The sequence below is a fragment of the Symsagittifera roscoffensis genome, chromosome 3 (genome assembly GCF_963678635.1).
Source record: "Symsagittifera roscoffensis chromosome 3, txSymRosc1.1, whole genome shotgun sequence".
Taxonomy (NCBI): Eukaryota; Metazoa; Xenacoelomorpha; order Acoela; family Convolutidae; genus Symsagittifera; species Symsagittifera roscoffensis.
In genome coordinates, this window is record NC_087064.1 from 31,215,395 (window position 1) to 31,236,178 (window position 20,784).

Genomic DNA, 20,784 nt, shown 5'->3' on the forward strand with positions numbered 1-20,784 from the left:
TCAGTATCAACCAATCAAATCTTTTTAATTTATTCGCAATTATTGCGGCTACTGGTTCGCGAAAATTGAAGGCTTATTGGCCAAAAAATTTTGTGACGAATTGCTTCAATTCAATGCTTTATAGTTCAAACCGGGGATTCTTAGTTTTTTCGACTATCCCTCCCGTTGATCCCCTGAAACTAACCTGACGTCCTCTTTTTTGGGATGTAGATGCGACATAATTTTCTTCATTTGAAGATATTTGACTCGAGGAGGTAAATTTGGATAAGCTCATTTCAAAAAAAATCTGAAAAAGTGAATTTTTAACAACAAAGACCAATTAGTCAAGATACGATGTGAATTTGTCAAGTTTTCAGTCAGTCGTTATCATGTCTGCGACAGGTATGAACATGTTTCACTCAGGTCTGATCATGTAAGATCCAGGTACGACCACGTCTGTAGAAAAATACGCATGCTCACTTGTGAACAGCCCTGCATAATGGGGGAACAGTCCTGAGAATATTCTCTCCCCTGCTAAATGGATGTCCAGCCGTGAAATGGCACAAAAAGTTCAGTACGGGTAGAACTTTCAACCGCGCGGAAAACAGATGATCGATGACGTTGTTACGTTTTCAACTTTCCGCTCAAATCATAAATTTTTAACAAGACTGCTCGTATCAGGGCGAAGCCTTGAATGTTCCGACTGCCTTTTAAGGTTTATGGAGCAGCAGTAATAACATAAAAATATTAAATGAAATAATATAAAATGAAAATTTTTTTTTTCTAAAATTTGAAATTTTTTCTTGAAAATCATCCCCCCACACGTCATATAAAGTATAAAAAGATAGATTTCGTTCCTTGTAAAAAATCAATTATGGCAAATAAGCTTCGTTCAACCAATTTGGAACAATTTCTAAGACGGATTAACTCTGCGCTTACGCGTTAATAGCGCGAAATATATCGCGCGTTAATTGTCCCAAATTGGCCAAAGTGGCAATCTTTAAACCCTCATAACTTTACGAAAAATGATCACAGGTGAAATATCTTTTCAAATTTAAGCTCAGGACAACAATAGCTTTCGAATGATATAAAAAAATTCCGTCAAAAATGGCCAGTTAAAAAGTCGAAATTTGTCTGAAGAAAAAAAAAACCCACCCCGAGCACAAATATTCCGTTACTTTCGTATCGAAAGTCGGAACAATAAATACTATCTTGAAGTTTTCGATACGCTCAAAATAATCTACGTTCAATAGTCTGGCTGTTTTTCTGATATGGGGGAACTTGGACAATCGTATCAAATACTCATGCGACATCTGAGCTATATAAAGGTCAATAGAGTACATGAACGTTCTCGCCAACTGTGATTTGTTAACATAATTCATGGAGTAGATATCTTGACAGTCTGATTAAAAGCTAGATTACTGTGTAATGCACTCCGGCTAGGTTGTAATGTTGCCAAGAGACTTCAATCGCCTGTCTGTTTGCAGATTGATCAATTGGCTCGAATAACTTAATTGGATTATGTGATATCAAATTTAGTCAGTCAGTTTCGAGTGTTGATTAGAATCCAAGTTAATCGACCACAAACGTGAGGCTGTTTGATCAATTGCACGTTTGGAATAGAGGTCAACGTCAACAAGTTCACTAATTACAATAAAAATTGAATTATTAAAAATTACTATATTAACGCCAAATTTGAATCATGTTACTCCAATCAACTTCAAAAAAGTTGCGGGGTACTAGTCCCTTCGCAATTTATACGTTTCAGAGTTTGTTCTTTAAGTACATTTACGCGTCAACTTATGCATTTTTGGGACAATACCTCAATGTTGAAGGCCATCAATACCAAAGGTAGGTGTTGTTTAGCAGAAAAGTACTTTATGCTGCAAAGTAGCTACAAGGCTGGTTTAAATTATCCTGACAAAACGAATAAAACTTGACATTTAAAACACGTTTTTCTCAAAATGAATTGATTTTAGACAAAAATTGATGAAGACGAAACTTGCTGTGAGTTTTAGTGAAATTATAATTGTGCAATTTATTTGCGAAATTCAGAACCGAAATTTTACTCAAAACCGATCTTTTTCTGGTCTTTTTAGTCAATGCTGATATAACTATGCCAAAGGTAGTCTCTCATGTAACCGAACAAGGTTTAAGAAGTATCTAGTCTCTAAAAATTTGAGGAAAATACTTTAAAATTATTTTCAAATAAAAAGTTGGTACTTAAAATTGTGAAAATGACGCTTTAGGCTATCAAACGAAAAAAACTTATCTATACTAAATTTAGACGATTATACGTCTTAAACGCGATTCGGCTGCATAAGAGGCTCACTTTGGTATAGCTTTTATCAGCATTTGATCCGGTAGTTCCAGCAAAACTCTTAATTGAGTGGAACAAGAAAAAATTTTGTGCCCGAATTTTGCAAAATAAATTGTAACAAGACTGCTCGTATCAGGGCGAAGCCCTGAATGTTCCGACTGCCTTTTAACGTTTAAGGAGCAGTAATAACCTATAAAACAAAATGTAATAAAATAAATTGACATTTTTTTTTTAATTTCGAAATTTTTTAACGAAAATCATCCCCCACACGCCATATAAAGTACAAAAGGATAGATTTCGCTGCTTGTAACAAATCAATTATGGCAAATAAGCTTCTTTCAACCAATTTGGAACGATTTCTAAGACGGATTTTGTCTCCGCTTACGCGTTAATAGCGCGAAATATATCGCGTGTTAATTGTCCCAAATTGGCAATCTTTAAACCCCTATAACTTTACAAAAAATGATCACAGGTGAAATATTTTTTCAAATTTAAGCTCAGACAACAATACCTTTTGAATGATATAAAAAATTTCCGTTAAAAATGGCTAATTAAAAAGTCGAAATTTGTCTGAAGAAAAAAAAACCCACCCCGAGCACAAATATTCCGTTACTTTCGTATCGAAAGTCGGAACAATAATAATTTTGCAAAACTTCTCAGGAAGTTTCACCATCATCATTGTTGTGCTAGTGCTAAAAATCTGCTGAATTTGGAATAAAAACGCGTTTTAAATTTCAAGTCTTATTCGTTTGGTCCGTATGGTTCATATCAGCACTGAATTACAAAAGACTTTAAAAACTAACCACAATACTTTCCCGAAGATTTGCTTTTGTACTTCTGGTGCAGATCTAAGAATAATAAGAAGTTTGCAGGTATTGCGTACCATGAATTTGAATAATAATTATTGGGCCATAATCATCTCAAACTTTTTAACTTTTTTTTCAGTAAAAGTAATAAAATTTGTTCACGCTCAAATTTCTTTTCTCGCGGTTTGACTTTCGATTTCTTTTTAAGTTCAGCTCATTTCCTTTGTCAAATTAAAGCCAAACTCCACGATCGAACAGCACAGGTGTAAAAGTCACGAAAAACGTGATCGACTGCAATATCCAAACAATTTCTACTAATTATGTAGGATGATATATTCAAACGAGAAACAGTTCTTCAAATGAAATTGTCGGTCAATTTATTGTCTGCTTATCTATTTTTGGCTCATTTCTTACATATTGGAATCGTTTTTTTCTTGCTGCGCGAGTTTTTTTAATTTTCGTTTTTAGTGTTTCATTTACTTCTACAATTTGTAATTTTACCTTGACTTCGTGTTTTTTTTTCTTTCTTCGTTTTTTTTTGTTTTGCTAAAAACAGTTACTCTGCCCAAACTATTTCGGTTGTTTTTGATTGGCCTAATGACCTTCTTTTGGGTCGTTTCAAGATGGTTGTATGTTGAACAATTGTTTTTTTTTTCATTATGGAAAAAATTGATTGGAAAAAGGATAGTTTTTTTAAAAAACTTCTACTGATTTTTAAAACGAATATCAATTACAAGACCGTCTACTCCCCTGGGTGCCTGTATTTTTCCCTATAGTCTCTTTTTACTTGACTCCTCTGTCTAGAGCCTTCAAAAACTCTGAGGGAGAATTTTTGAAAAATACTTTCTCGAAAACTATCACCCTCAATTCTGAGTTTTCGATTTCAAAGAATAGAACGATTCTGAAAAACTCCCTGCGTGAGCGGCTACATCCAAATTTTTTTACACAGAAAGTCATGGCTCTCGTCAAGTTTTTGGTTTTTGATTTTTGTGAATTTTTTTGACTTTTTTTTTCGAAAAGGAACCTCTCAAATCTGATATTGTTGGTTCAATGGAATCTCGCCTTCCTTAGTAGCCACTCACAAATTTTTTTTGCAAAAATTATCGCCCTCGGAAAAACCACATTTTCGATTTTTTGATCGTTTTTTTTGTTATTCTCAAAAACTGCCCTGCCATATCTGAAATGTTGGGTTTAATTTTAAAAAAAACAGGTTGCGGGAAGCCCATTTGTTCGCTCGATTTTACCAAACTATTCAGACACAAAAAGTCATGGCCCTCGGTAAAATCAAAATTTTGATTTTTTGACTGTTTTCTTTTAAAAGTTTTTGTCTTTTCTCGAGTCTAGAATTTTTGACCGTTTAATAATGTTTTTTTTTAATTTTCCAAAAATTTACATAATCGAATCTGAGCTGAAGAGTTTAATTGAAAGAATCTGTTGCGATAAGGGTTGCTGCAGAAGCAGCGACTCCTTTTTTTCTTCTGAGAGAAATGTCATCTTTTTGAGAGAATTGATTATCTAAAAATGTTTCACTCTTCTTACTTTTTTTAGTAGAGAAACAAGTAAAGTATGGGGCAAAGTCCAATTTTTAAAATCAAATTTTTCGTACCGCAGCAGTAAAGAAATTTTATCTGCGAAAATTTTGGTTCACCTAGTTTTTTTTTTTCATTAAAAATTTTTTGACTTATTTTTTCTAATGTTTGTGTTGTAGCTCCACTTCGCCTCTGTGTAAAATAGGAGTTCCGTTATTTCAACCTAGTTCAAACTAATTCGTTGCGCTCACTTGCGTTTTGTAACATGCCTTTTGTTTAGCTTCATCAGAGGACCCTATGTTTACTTCTAGCTAGAAGTAAACATTAGGTCCTCTGATGAAGCTAAAAACAGGTATGCGACTAAGCGCAAATGAGCGCAAGGAAAAAAAATAGTTCGAACTAGGTTGAAAAACTCGAAGTCATATTATACCCAGAGGATAATGTGTGAACGCTGAAAAACGGCTAGGACAGTCAGAAAGACGAAAGTTTCATAAACCGGAAATTCGCGGCTGGACTTCTGCAGCCGGCTAAATCTTTAGTGTTTTAAAGTTTTTTTAAAATTAGTTTTCTGTTGTTTTGCTGTTTTTAAGCTTTTGTTCACCATTTTTGCATGCGTTTTCAAATTACAGCTTTGCTTCTGTGTAGATAAATATAGAGAGGAGCATTTTTACTTGGGAACTTGTCTTCACCAACCAATTTTTTCCTTCTGCTGTGCTTCTTACGGTAATAAGTTTTCGTAACATCCTTAATAAAAGTATATAATTACCACTGGTAATTATAGCATCTAACTAAGATTACAACGGAATAAAATTATTGTGTGAATTAAAACTGACTGTAGTCTAGAAAGAGCAACTAGTGACTTGAAGTCCACTGGACTTCGTAGAGTAGATGTTAACTGGTACTTGATTAAACAAAAAAGGCCAAGGTTAAGAGATACTAAAATACTAAATCAAAACATTCCCCACTACACAAAAATTTATATCTGCCCGCTCTCCAATGTAGCCAATATCACACATATACTCCATTCTCCCCTCACTCCACCAGGGCCAAAGTTGAAACAAAAAGTAACCGCAATTAGCACCAATGGAAATTAACCGAGAGTACAAATTACAATGGAGGTGATTATATGGTAATATATACAGGCTACCTACAAGATTACACAGATATCTACAGCGACTGTACAATTGACAAATAGTCCGATGGGGACGCCGATGGATAGGTTGTCTGTGTCTGTAGACTCTTTGAGCTGGAGAATATTATTAGGGGTTCGTCATCGGAATCTACTAATTCGCTGGTCTCTGTTCCTAGAGTCACTTGGTCGATGAAGCGCCTGTCTCCGTAAAATTTAGGGGGCCTGGATTCCTTCTTGACCGAGGTTTGATGCATACCGGAGTTTTGGGCGTCTCCGTCTTTTCCGGAGAGCTGTCTATTCTAATTGGGTCATCGCCTGTGCCCGTTGGGATAGTAATCGTCGTCTGTGTATTCGTTTGACTTGGTAAGGTACAACTTGACTGATCTAAATCACTATGCATATTAACAGTCGGTGTATTACATACAATTTCCGAGTGCGTACCCAAATAATCTTCAATAACTTTGTCCCAAAGGTCTAACTCTAGCGAGGAATCTAAATTACTAAACGCTGATTTTAAACCTTTCGTGCTCGGGGTGTTAGTTCTCCTCCTTTTAGTTGCCTTGTCTCCCGTTGGTTTATAACTCGTCGATGGGCCTCCTGTGCTTGAGTCTGGCCTCTTCAACGGGGAGTTTCTCTTTCGTTTTCCTGCTAAATCATGGTTATTAATTAGCGCTTTCGGTACTGCCGAAAAATTACTGGGGGCCGACGGTTGGATTTTATTAAAAGCTAAGTCAGATTTTCTGATCACGTGTCCGTTGTCTATGTAACCGTATGTTTCGTATCCGACAATGGTTTTCCCCCAAGTGGTTTAAAGTAGGATTCGCCTTCCCTTCGGTTAACTGTTCTCCTAAACTAGTTACCTCCTTGGCTGAAGGGGTTTGACAGTGGGGCTGGCTGAAGAACTCTGTCTACTTTGTCCGAAGGGGCGCTCTCATACCCCCTTTTGTCCGTCGCTATGTTTTCCAGATAGCCATCCTCGAAAGCGTCGTCTGCTCCCCAGTCTTGCGCTCTATCTTTTGATAGTATTGACTTTCCCTTATCTAAACTAATCGCGTGTGACACCAGAGATTTCCAAAACGTGTTGGGGGATCTATTAAAATGCTTTGAAAAAGGAGAGCATCCAATGGATGATTGTTTCGTCGAACGAATATTCCAGATGATTTTATCAATAGCCGTATTTAATGATGGTTTTGGATCGTTAAACGACATTGCCAATAGTTTTGCTTTAACTGTGTAGATGAGTCGTTCTACGACTCCGTTGGATCTATGATCCCCGACAGTACATAGGATCAATTTAATGTTCTTCTTCTCACAGAAGTTTCTAAAATCGTTAGAAGTACAACATGACCCATGGTCGACTCTAATAGACTTCGGAAATCCGTGAAGATGGCAATAATCTGTCATGAATGCTAAAATCGAAGAAGCCGAGGTGTTATTCACTACCTTTGCTGACGGAAACTTTGAGAAGCGATCGATGCATAACAAAAGGTATTTCGAGTTGCCCCATTTTTTGTCCAATGGACGCGCAAAGTCTAAATCTACTTCTTCGTTTGGTTCGGCCAGAATTGGTAATTTCTCCGTATTGTTCGTACCTAGTATCACTTTTAGATTCTTACCGGCCTTGATGCACTGGATGCAGTTTTTCCCATGATAGTAGATCTCTCTGTATAGATGTGGCCACCAAATGTTCTCTGCCAAAGATTTCATCCCGAACTGTCCTGGGTGCGTTTCGTGAAGTAGCGACAAGAATGGCGACCTTAGGGCTGCTGGAACTATCAATTTGTTATCGTTAAATAACAATCCTTCTTTAACGTGTATGTCTCTCTGAAAATTCTTTAGATAGGCTCCGAATCTATCCAATGTTCTGCCTTCTTCGACCGCCTTCTTCACCTCCTTGAGGATTTTATCTTCGTCCGTCATGAGTTTGATTAGTTTGTTTGAGCAATGATCAGTAAGAGATAACGGAGAGTCTGGTAATTTGAGATCTACCTTGTATCTGGCCAGTAATTTCTTGTGTATGTCCGACATCGTATCGTTATTGAAGTTCAGTAAAATCCCTTTAATTTCTGCCTGAGGTAAATTTTTAGCACGTTCACCGATTTGAGGAATTCTTCTAACAGTTTTTTATTTTCTGAAATTAAGGGCTGAATAATCGATAATATTGACTGGGCAAGGAAAAATAAGAAGGTTTATTCTGACAAATAAAAATAATTAAAATCAAATTTTGATAAATTTAGTGGAACACAACCGCTTGTACAAGACTCTGAACGTGAGTGATTGGAATTACAAATTCTAGTTGTCTCGTTTACGTAATTCAAAATATTCGAGAAGAACGACCGTTGTATGCATAGCGTTAATTCTTTCATTCCGCCCATTGGATTATTACAATCCAAGTTACTGATAGTATTTACATCCTCTGGGTTGTTCAATTTAATCTTTTTACAATTATTTTTTTTACAATCAATATTTACAGAGAGGTTTTCTACAATCTTTTCAACTGTTGCCACTACAAATTTGCTATCGTAATGTGAGGTTGGGAGTGCTTTTCCTGAAGGTAATCTCGACAGTAGGTCTGTAAATCCCATTTCTTTTCCCGGAATGTGTTTAATCTTGAAATTAAAAGCTAAAAGTCGATTTACCCAACGGGTTAGTCTGCTGTGCATAGTTTTGTTGCTATGATTGGCATTTAATGCTGATAACAATGCCTTATGGTCCGTTACGATTTCAAACTCAGCGCCATACAAGTAAATTTTTAAATGCTCTGTAGCCCAGACTACTCCCATTAATTCTAATTTGTTTGTAGAATATTTAGTTTCGTGGTTATTTAAAAATCGGGAAGCGAATGCTATTGTTATCCAATTCTCCCCATCCCATTGCTCTAGAGTGGCTACCAGACCGCTTTGTGAAGCGTCTGTTTTTAATCTTGACATCCTTTTGATGTCAAAGTGATTGTTCTCTGTAATGTTAACTATCTGTTTCTTCAGTTCCTCAAACGCCTTCGTATGATCGTCGTCCCATTGTTAAACTGATTTTTTTTTGTTAGAAGTGGTAGCAAGGGGGAACTTAGAGTTGACAAGTTCGGAACGAATTTCATATATTGGTTGATTGACCCGAAGAATGACCTTAATTCAGATATGTTTTTGGGGTTTGGAAAGTTTTTTATCGAATCTGATTTTCCAACCAATGGTTTCACGCCCAAATTTGATATCTTGAAGCCAAGCCACTCTGTTTCTTTTTGGAAAAATGCGCATTTCTCCCATTTTAACGCCATATTCTTGTTGTCCAAGATCTTTAAAATTTTTGATAATATCGCTTTGTGTTCATTTAATGAACCTTTCGAAGCTATTAAAATGTCGTCGATATAACAATTGGTAAAAGGAATGTCTTTCAATAAAGAATCCATCACCCTCTGGAATTCGTTTGGCATATCGCCTAGTCCGTAAAATCTCGTTAAAAACATATAGGTCCCGGTGGTTTCACCCCCTACAATGCTGAAATTACACTGTTTGCTAGTGTCTGTGCATACTGGTAGTTGACTGTAAGCGTTTTTTAGATCTAGGTTACTAAACCAAACTTCCCCTGAATCTTTGCTGGACAGTTGCAGAGCTATGTTGTCGATAAGCTCGTGTATGTTTGGCATTTGATATTTGTTCTTGAATATCTGGTTTTTTAACAGTTTCCAACCTAATGCCAACTTGATACTACCGTCTTTTTTTCTTGTAACCACTCTTGGACTTATAAAACAGTCTTCATCGAAATTGTTCAACTTCACAATATGTCCCTCTTTTTCCATTCTATTTAATTCCATCTTAACATTATCTAGTATCTGGTTTGAATAGGCTTGAATGGAGAGTGAAAATGAGTAATTTTTCTGTCCAAGGGTATTTTCCCAACTCTGTTAAATAGTCTTTTGTACTTATGATACAGATTAGGATTGTGTCTGAATTATTGTTTAACTTACACAACTCTGGGAGTGTTATGTTGTTGACGGGTAGTAGAGGCTGTCGTTGAGCTATCTCGATTCCGATTTGTGGTAGATTATCGTTTCCCAGAATTTTCCTCTCATGTCCAAGTGATAAAAAATGGAATTTTGTCCGTGGTCCATCCATTGGATTGAATTCTCACTACCACTTTCCCGATGATGTTGATTGTATCATTGGTAAACCCGCAGTATAACTCCCTAGTCTTCTTGTCTACTGGGAGTATATTCAATTGTGGGTTTCTCAACTTCAATTCGTGTAGGACGTTTTGTTTCAGGAAGCTCATTGGGCTCGCAGAAACCACTGGAATGTTTAGATTAACTATCGCATCGTCTCCCAGTCCTATGTTAACTAGTTTCTTGATTTCCAAGCCATTGGTATCATAGATGGTTCTGATGTTAAGGACGGAATAGTCGTCGTTGTCGCTGATCCCCTCTTCGGTCCACGCGTTGATCACGCCGCAAAAGTTTTCTTTGCTTCTTGCTTGAAGGTCTTCTGGGGAATATGAACAATTCTGACTATTTACAGATTCTTCTACAGTATTTACAGCGGGTTTTCTTCCTTTCGAATTATACAGTCTTCCAAAATGTTTACAGATATTACAAATTATTTCTTTCGCCGGACACTCATTCAGATGACCCTTGGTAAACGCATTCCCGCATTTCATACAAATATTTGATCTTTCTATGTTCAAGCTCGGTTACTTTTTTACATCATTAAAATTTTTGTACACTCTTACGCTACTTCCTGTCGTGATGAATGATCTAGTCATATTTGTTAATTTCATGTGATTGTAGTAGCCTTTTTTGTCGAGGTTGATGATAGCTTGGTTGAGTGCGTCCACTGAATTGAGAGTTTCCGAAAGTAGTCTACGTTGTAAGTCACAACTTTTCATGTTAAAAATAAATACGTCTCTGATCCACTCCTGTTCAGCATTGATTTCAATTTCGCAAAATCTTGCTAAGTTTGATAATGCGCCCCAAAATTGTTCGTAGGATTCTCTATCCTTTTGTTTCCTGCTCAGTAATTTGTATTGAACAAACGTTATAGTTGTCGGTTTGATAAAAGCCGCTTCTAGCGATTCGAAAAATTCTTTGAATGAGATTCCTAGGACTTTTACCCTTGGATGTTTTTGGGCGAAGACTCTTTTCCCTTCCGCTCCTAAGGCCAAGTATAGGATTGATCTTACTTTTTTTGTCGGCCTCGTATCTCCTCATTCCTCCGAATTTTCTTTTCTCTTCTGCTATTCTTTTCTCTTCTGCGTGTTCGTAGACTCGCATTGTCTCTTTATTCCTGCCTCTCTAGCTTTCCTCTGTTGGTCAGTTTCTGACTCCTGGGCGCCTTCTAGGATTGGTAATGCAGTCTCCCCTTCCAATAATTCCTTCAGATCTTCAGATTGTCTATATCTAGATTTTCATTCGCAATGATAGCCAGGTGAAATTGGTCTATCCAGTTGTTCCATTGGGTGGCAGGCTCTACCGTGTGATTTGGCCAAAAGGCGGGTATTCGCCACAGATTCGAATCAGTTGCTGGCTGCGCCATAATAAAAGTATATAACTACCACTGGTAATTATAGTATCTAACTAAGATTAAAACGGAATAAAATTAATGTGTGAATTAAAACTGACTGTAGTCTAAGAAAAGCAACTAGTGACTCGAAGTCCACTGGACTTCGTAGAGTAGACGTTAACTATTACTTGATTAAGCAATAAATGTCAAGGTTAAGAGATACTAACTTACTAAATCACAAAAATCCTAGATCCCATTCTAATTTGGTCAAATACAAAAGTTATGGAATGTGGAATTGTTTAATCATCTAAGTCGGATATAACTTTTTTCTTCCGTGAAAGTTTTAAAGTTTGTTGCTTGCCAATTTTTGCTGTGGTGTTTAACCAAATGAAGCGCAAAACCCGCTCTACAAAAACAAAATTTGAAAAGAAGCAAAAAAATCACTTCTCCGTTTTAAGTTGAAAAACAAATGTAAATGTGAGATATAACCAGCAGAAAATGAATTAAAAAACTATCTCTAAATTCCTAAGCTTACGTTGATTTCATTCGAAAAATAGTTAATGGAATTTTCTGGAACTTCGAAGTGCTTTTGAGCTGGTTTTCCTTTTGCGTTAGTTCCTTGTCTCGCTTCCGTATAACTTGTTCTAATGAAGATAGCAGTTGATATTGAAAATGTGAGAAGTTGTTGCAACCATTGATGATAGGAAGGGATTTTTGTCTTCGTGTGTGTACCACAAAATCAGCCATCAAAAAAACCTCGGAATGAGTTGAGTGTTATATCATACTGAAACTCTTTCAGTCGTGATTCGAAAACTGCTTCTAAAAAACTGCAAGAAACTTCTCAGTGACGAGAAAAACCGGCTAAAATTTTTTGACTTTTGAAAAATCAAGTGCGCAGGCTTTTTATCATGGAAAGATAAGCCGAGAAACTTTTACTCAAGCCTGGAAAACTTAGTTTTGCTCCAGTAAAATAAGTTTTCAAATATTTCAAAATTTCAGAAAACTTTCTTCAATAAAAAATGGAAAAAATCTTTTAGAGAAATTTTTGATTTTTATAGAATCATTTTTTTTCTAGTCAGTTTTCTGAAGACAACTGTTTTCCAATACGTCTGCTTTCTATGGCTATCGTATACGCCCAATGTTCTAGATCCGTTCGGATCTGTTCATGGCACTACGCACAAGCTATCGGCTATCTTTGTTTTTTTTTTATTTCTTTTGATCTGGAACAACTTTTTGGAACCTGATCCAAACTACATTTCATAATTGGATAAATTAGATATTTTACCACTGTAAAGTATTTAATATTAACCAATCATGATCCATCTAACTAACAACCCACTTATTTGTAAGTGCTGAAATTACTTGTAATTTCAGCACCAGAGAGATTTGAATTTAACTTAGAAATTAGTTGTCTCTCCAAGAGAACTTCAGCAACCGCAACAAACCAGTATACCCTAGATCTTTTGAGCCTAGCAGAGACTAGTTAAACACCCTGAGACTAGAAAGTATAAGAGTAAGATTAGGATCGGTATTAGACTAAGAAGTTGCACGAATCTATCCGGCCGAAAATAAGATAGCGTGACGAGCAGACGGTGTACCCTATCCGAAATTACTCTATGAGTTAACCACATCGGTCCTAACTCATCTGGTGCGACCATAAGTCTCAAATAAGACCTTAATAGCTTAGAATTAACCAAAAAATAGAATAGAGTTTAGACAAAACATTTTTAAAATGTTATACGATAATAATTTAATCGAAATGTCTCTACGACTCAATAGATCAGAGCCGATATTCCGAACGATTACAGAACTACCCGGAATTGGACGAAGACCTCGAACAAGAGACGACATACGACAAAGTAGAAGCTTACCAAATAGTTTTATGATCGTACGGCAAAAGCCAACACAAACTTTTATATTTAGAATCTTATTAGCAATGAATTTAGATTTTCATTTGCAAACATAAAATTTTGAAGTCAATCTTCATGATCATTTCAGGCGCTAAACAAAATTATTAATATGCAATAACGATTGATAAAAAGATCTCAGATCGTTTTCTTAATTTCTGAAGTCTTATATAAAACATGTTTGAAAAAAATTTATTGAAAATGAAAATAAAAATTAGTAGCTTGACAATAAATTGTTAGTAATCATAAAATCTTCTGTTGTCCCAGCTTTATCACCTAAACATAACAGCAATCATAAGCTCACTAATATCATTAAAAAACTAAATCTTTTTTTTAGATAAATTTAAACAATTTTAAACTTAAATTCACTTAATTTTAAAAACAGATCATCAAGGCTTATCCTTGGATCTTAATTAATTTTCTATTTCATTAAGTTTAAAACCTGATCATCAAGGCCTATCCTTGGATCAAAAGGAACAATTTTGTTCTCCCCCACTCACTTAGCAAGTGTCTAACGACCTCAAACGTCGATTCACTATCCAGCCCTTCCAAACGACCCAAGATTAATAGAAATTTTTAAATAAAACTAACCATTCAAATTAAGATAAACAGTGAAGAACTTCGGTTATTCATCCTTCACTTGAACCCTCCTTTTACCAGACCCAGGATAAATATTAGACTTAGTAAGTTTAAAATAGTATCTAACGAACTACTTACGTTCTAATTGTACCTGAACCTTGTGGATCGATTTACTATTCTCCAACCCTTGAACACAATCACTACCCCTAAGTAAGATTAAGTAAGTTAACACCTTAGCTTAGACTAGCCACGAGAAATTAAAAAATCATTCTTCGGAATCGATATATTTTTCTCTCCAACCCTGATCAAAAAGACCCAGGTTAAGCTAACCAAAAAATCGTAAGGACTAACAGTCTAAGAAAATAGAAATCACCTAACAACTTTTTGCATCCCTCATCCTAAACCTTATGTCATTCAAAAATCTAGGAAATAAACAAACAATCGTTTTACACAACTGTGAGATAGATAACCAAAAATACGATCTTGTAATCACACCTCACACACAAACAGTTGGATACATTAGAACAAAACGACTAACAATAAAAAGAAAAATAATAAACAAACAAAGGCAAATCACACAAAAAAGATTTTCAAAAAATAGAAACGCATTTTCAGAATCAGAAGCCAACAATTTAGATGAACTCTACAAATTAAAGGAATCAATTGATAAAAATTACCCATTCACGATCAATTATATTTTTCCGATTCAGAAACAACTTCAAATTCATCAAAAAGAGGAAAAAGAAGAAGAAAAAAGCAATATAAACCCAAACCAGTACACTTGTATAATTGGAATCAACCAATTAGACACATCGATAGTTATATATTAACAGTCATTAAACAAAAAAATGAGCCACACTCAAAGTGACGATAGTCCAGATGACGAAGAGGTTTACCCCTTCCTCATAGATGCACCCGATAATAGAGGGCAACCTGATTTTTGCAAGAATTTAGTCTTAAATTTGTTTGAACCCGGAATCAGCCCATGCAAAGCAGAATTCCCAGATGTAAAAATCAAAAGACAAATTATTGAACATTATCGGAAAGATATATGTAATTTAACACAACAATACGGAATCTACACCATAGAATTCAGCACACCAAATCCGAATCATCGAAAATATGTAATTCAAACAGACGATCTTGAATTAGAATTTTCAAAAGTATTCTAAGAATATATTAAAAGCATACAATATCACAAATCACAAAGAGCAAACTCCATATTCACTAATGAAGTTTTTGCAATAATATATACCTATATTTCTATATTAGAAAAAACAGAATTTCAAAGTATCTCACCAACTGAAACATCCAAACATACAAAAGTACGACAAGAAATTACTTTATTTTCAACCTTCCTACATATAATCAAAGAAAATTTCACTAAAGACGATGTTTCACAACACACAAAACATGACTTACAAAAAATTTTGGCATGGTTTATAATAGATTATTTCACACATAATATAGACTTAATTTCACAAGCAAGAAAAAATTTCAGACCTCAAAATCCAAATGATGATACTGACATTACAGAACAGTCAGACTACGTTTGGGACCCTGAATGGTCTCATCATGCATTTATAAATATTCCACAATCAATCTCAAGTCAAGCAATAAGTACAATATCTTACCAAAGAGATTATGTAAAAGTAGTACCACTAACCATTGATGCAACACCATTAAACTACAATACATTTTTACCCGATACGCGAATTAACAGTTTAAATTCGACCGTCATACACAATGAAAACCTTAATGGAACTAGAAATCTTACACAACAAGATATCCAAACACCATCACACTTCATAAATGAAGAAATTGTCCAAACAACAACAACTACACAACAAAGTATTTCACCAATACATCCAAATTTAACAACACCAAAAAAAAATACTTCATTTGCACAAGTAACCTTACAATCAACCGTTAAACCTTCGGTTGCTCCAAAATATTCACAAATGGATTATCAAACATATAGACCTATGACAGTACCATCAAAACCACGAAGAACGTTCACAAGAAACACTTTTGCAGAACACAATTATAATTATGCACATTCATCAAAAACAAACTATCCCCCACGAAAAACTAATAATAATCATGTAAGTTCTCACTATTGGGATAACCCAATGACAACAACCAACTCAGTAAATTTTCGGACTAATTCACATCCTCCACAGGACCATAGTGAAAATTACCCATTCTTTCAACAAAATAAAAATAAAAAGCAAACACCTCATCATACGGATTACTTATCATCTGATGATGATTAATTACAACCAGACATTTTTGCACCATATACCCAAGAATATCGCAAACAAGGATCGCGACGAGCTCATACATATATTAGAATTTTTTCTCCAAATCCAACAGATACACGAAATCAACAACCAATCCATATGCCAAATCCAACTAATACACAATCTTTTCAACCAATTCAACCACAAAACCCAATGACTATGCACTCGTATCAACCAACTCAAATGCAAAATGAAATACCACTCCCATATTACCTTCAGCAACACGAAATAACAAAAAATCAACTTTCAAATTTTTCGCAAATGCCAAATGCCGCAGAATCACTACAGATGACAATGAATCCATACCTTATGGATGGATCATCAATAACATCAAATAAACCACTAATGGTATTCACAGGAACAGATCCTGAATATTCTGTAGAAGATTATTTAAACGCAGTAACAGCAAATTTAATTTTAAATATAGGACCTGAACCAATTAATACTGCACTACATCAAAATTGGATACATCGACGCACAGCGTTGATACAAACAACCTTAGATGGCGCAGCTCAAAAATGGTTTTCATTATTATCCATAGAAATAAAATCAGACTGGAAAGATTTACACAAGAATTTTCAAAAATGTTTGACTCCGAAAGAAATAAACAACACCAAAGAGTTTTATGTAATGAAATTCGCAGATTACCAAATGAAACTATCAAACAATTAGCAGTACGTATCGAAACACTGGTTCGAAAAGCATATTCATTAAATACACATGACTATAAAAACACAAAAATGACAGAAAGTTTAATGATGACCTTAACACCTCAACTAAGGAAAATAGCAATAAAAAAGAGAGCATCTCATCCCTCTTCAATTCGAGAGCCAGATTTAGATTTTCGAAAACTAGTAGACAAACTACAGCAAGCGGAAATCACAATGAAACTTGAAGAAACAGAAAATCTAAAACTACAATATGTTAATCGAATTGAAACAAACACTACACATATCAATAACATACAGGAATAAGATACAGACCTAGTTGAAAAAATCACTGAAATACTAATTATTTATGAAAAACACCCAAATTTTAAGGGCAAACCATCTTTCAAAAAATGGTGTAATTATTGCCGACGATACGGACATAGTATTTAGTATAGTATTGTAGACAAAAACAACAAGATAACCAAAACAAACCTCAAAAGTATAAAGAACCAAATAAATCATTTTATCAATATATGAAGAAAGATCAAAATCTACCAAACAAAAATGTATACAGTAACAACAGTTCAGGAAAACCACTTCCGAACAACATTAATTACACAAGAAATCAGTCACCATATAACTCAAGTTATAGAGGAAGATCACCAGAACGAAGAAATACACAGAATTCTTCACAAAATCATTATAATCAATCAAATAGTCGAAATAACTATTCGAGATCAAATTCAAATGCAAAACAATTTGTGTCTAGATCCAATTCCAAATCAAACCCAAGAAATAAACACTATTCCAATAATCAATCACGAAATTCATCATATAACAGAAATAGAAATTATTCACATAATCGAAATAGAAGTTATTCGAACAATCGAAATCAGAATTACCCGAACAATCGATCAAGAAATAATTCATATAACAGATCAAACTATCACAGATCAAATAACAATTATTAAAACAGATCACGGAATAATTCACAAAATCGAAATTCAAGTTATAATAATCAATATAGAAATTATTCCCAATCACCACATAGGAATAATGACCATTATAATCATTCTAAACATCGATACAGAAGTAGTACACCAAAACATCAAAGCCATATTAATCAAGTACAGTCAAATGAAGAAACAACATCAGACCCCCCAGGTATTGATGACACAGGAAATAACGAACTACAACTAAATCAAAGAAACTGTGGATCATCAGACACAGAAAGTGATACAGAAAATACCATTTCCATCAATATGATAGCAGTCGAAAACGACTACGAACCTATTATATATGAACAACCTTTTACATCACATATATATGAAAATCAATTGGAACTCCTTCACAATTTTTACATTGAACCCATCAATACTACACAAACTGCACAAGAAATAAACAAAATTAACACGGTAAATAAACCCAATGAAAATGACAAAACAAAATGTCTAAACACAAATCATATTTACCAAAATATACAAAAAGAACAACCCAGAGAAAAAATTTGGACAATACCATTTCTCTCAGAAAGTCCAAGAAACAAAGAAATTCAACCACCAGATCTTGAAATTGATTTTTTAATTGATTCAGGAGCAGAATCAAACATAATTAACATTCCCACATGGAATGAAATCAAAACATTACACCCAAAATTAACGCCTCTTGCAACCTCTAGTAAACTAACAACAGCGCAAGGATCAACATTTGTAAATTATGGAAAAGTTCAATTATTCCTCCTCCCCACAAGAACAATGGAGCAAAATAAAATTCTAAACAAACCATTTAATCAAATATTTCGTATCACTGATATTAAACACAATATCATTGGTATACCATTTATATCTAAATATATACCAACAATCAACATCTTGAATAGTAAACTACTAATCAAAGAAAAGTACACAAAAACAAAAAATACAGCTCTAACATTTTTTCAAAGATTAAATAAAAAACCACCATTCTTTTCAAAATTTTATCCAATTTATAACCAACAACGGAAACACCTGAAACCACTATCAGGAAACATATATAACTTTTCAATAAAACAAGTTCACCAATATGATAAAAGTCAAAATAAACAACAACTCTTTATGTCAGACTTTGAGTTTAAACCTATTCATAAGTTTTTCAAAATCACGATTTCATCTATAAAATATTTGAAAAACACAAATTCAGACATCATTTTGCTACATGTGTATAATAACCCACCGTACCAAGTAACATTACCCTTAGGACTTTTAGGATATTGCGAAACAAACGCTACAATATCACCCATACATGAAAAAGCATACCGCGTAAATATATACTCCAATTATTAGATCTTTGTCAATCCACAATTCTTAACGAGGAACTATCCATAAATAATATAATAAGCAATGAAAAGAGGAACACAGATTATTTCACAAAAACACCATATTTTAAACCAACATTCAATATAACAAACTACACAAAAGAACAACAGCAATTTTTAACGATGTTTAACTTTGAACACTCGCAAATTACACAAATCGAATTTGACAAACTAGCAAAACAACTGTTAAAATATTCAACAGTCTATGCAACATCAAAATATGATGTTGGGAAAATCAGTTCATCACTACATCTCCCGTTAAAACCTGACGCAGTTTTCAAAAAACAAAGAGCAAGTAAAGTACCAATTCATTTACACGATAAGGTAAATAGATTACTGGATATTTTAGAACAATACAAAATTATCTCACCAGTAAACAAAGAAGAACAACCAGAAGGTAACACATTTATTAACCCTGTTATATTCCTAGCAAAGAGAGAATCATTAAAAATAGTTTTAGACGCTAGATATCTCAATTCACTAATAGACGAATCAAAATGCAATTGGCCTATTGAACCAATACAAGTTATTTTAACAAAAATAAACAGAAAATACTTTACAACCGCAGAGATGAATAGCGCATACAATCAAATGCCACTAGATGAAAAATCACGACGTTTAACACAATTTGTTATTGGAAATCAACAATATGAATTCAACCGCCTATTCTATGGAATATCCATAGCACCAGCAGCATTTTCAGCTTTTATGAGCAAAATTTTTAGACCACTAATACTTAAGAAAAACGCAATCACCTTTTTAGACGATGTTTTTATGCAATCACAGACAAAAGAAGAAATGTTTACAGTCTTAGAACACTATCATAAAATACTTCAGAACGAAAATCTGAAGGCCGCTCCCGATAAATCACACTTCTTTTTAACACGAGTTAATTTTTTAGGACATAACATAGAAAGAAACACAATCACTCCATTAAAATCACGCATTGATGCTATTCAAAAACTTCAACCACCAACAAACAAAAAAAAATCCAAGAAATCCTTGGAATGTTAAATTTCTTAAGCAAGTACGTTTACAAAATGCAATTACATTTAAGACCATTCTATAATATCCTCAGACAACAAAATAATTTTGAATGGACCACTGAACATCAAACACGATTTGAAGAAATTAAAAAAACTTTTAACTGAACACATTTCAAACACAATCCCAGATCCAAATCAACCATTCTACGCAATGTGCGATGCTTCAAATTTTGGCATCGGCGCAGCATTACTACAATCACACTGTGGTACAAATAAAATGAACCTTATATCAGCAAACTCCCGATTATTCACTCAAGCAGAGCTACGAATCTCAACTCTAATGAGAGAATGTACAGCTATAATTTATACACTTACAGAATATGAATTTCTGATACTTGGATCAAAACATCCAACAGTTCTATTCACAGATCACAAATCAATCATTTTTCTCTTTACACAAAAATCAAATCCAAATCATCGAGTTTATAGATTTCAATTAATACTAATGAAATTTCCAAACTTACATATAGTTTGGACAGCAGGAAAGAATCTTGCATTACCAGATACATTAAGTCGAAATACACCACCTGAATTACTAACACGAAAAACTACAGTTGAAATACCTAAAAATATAAAATTTTACCTTGCAAAAGACGAAACATCACCCCGACTAGAATGCAAATATGCAGTAAAAACTGACATTGAACAATCACAAATAAATAATCTCCAACACTTCCCACTTTACTTAGAT

General features: G+C 34.3%; 1 protein-coding gene across 1 annotated transcript in view; it reads left to right on the forward strand.

Annotated features, from left to right (window-relative positions):
• Positions 1-1,478: 1,478 nt before the first annotated feature.
• The window catches only part of LOC134841943 (uncharacterized), a 42,572-nt gene continuing 23,266 nt past the window's right edge, over positions 1,479-20,784 (forward strand). The window contains exon 1 of the mRNA XM_063858040.1: positions 1,479-1,830. Coding sequence (XP_063714110.1) covers positions 1,682-1,830 — 149 coding nt within the window. The 5' untranslated portion in view covers positions 1,479-1,681. The remainder of the gene's footprint in view (positions 1,831-20,784) is intronic.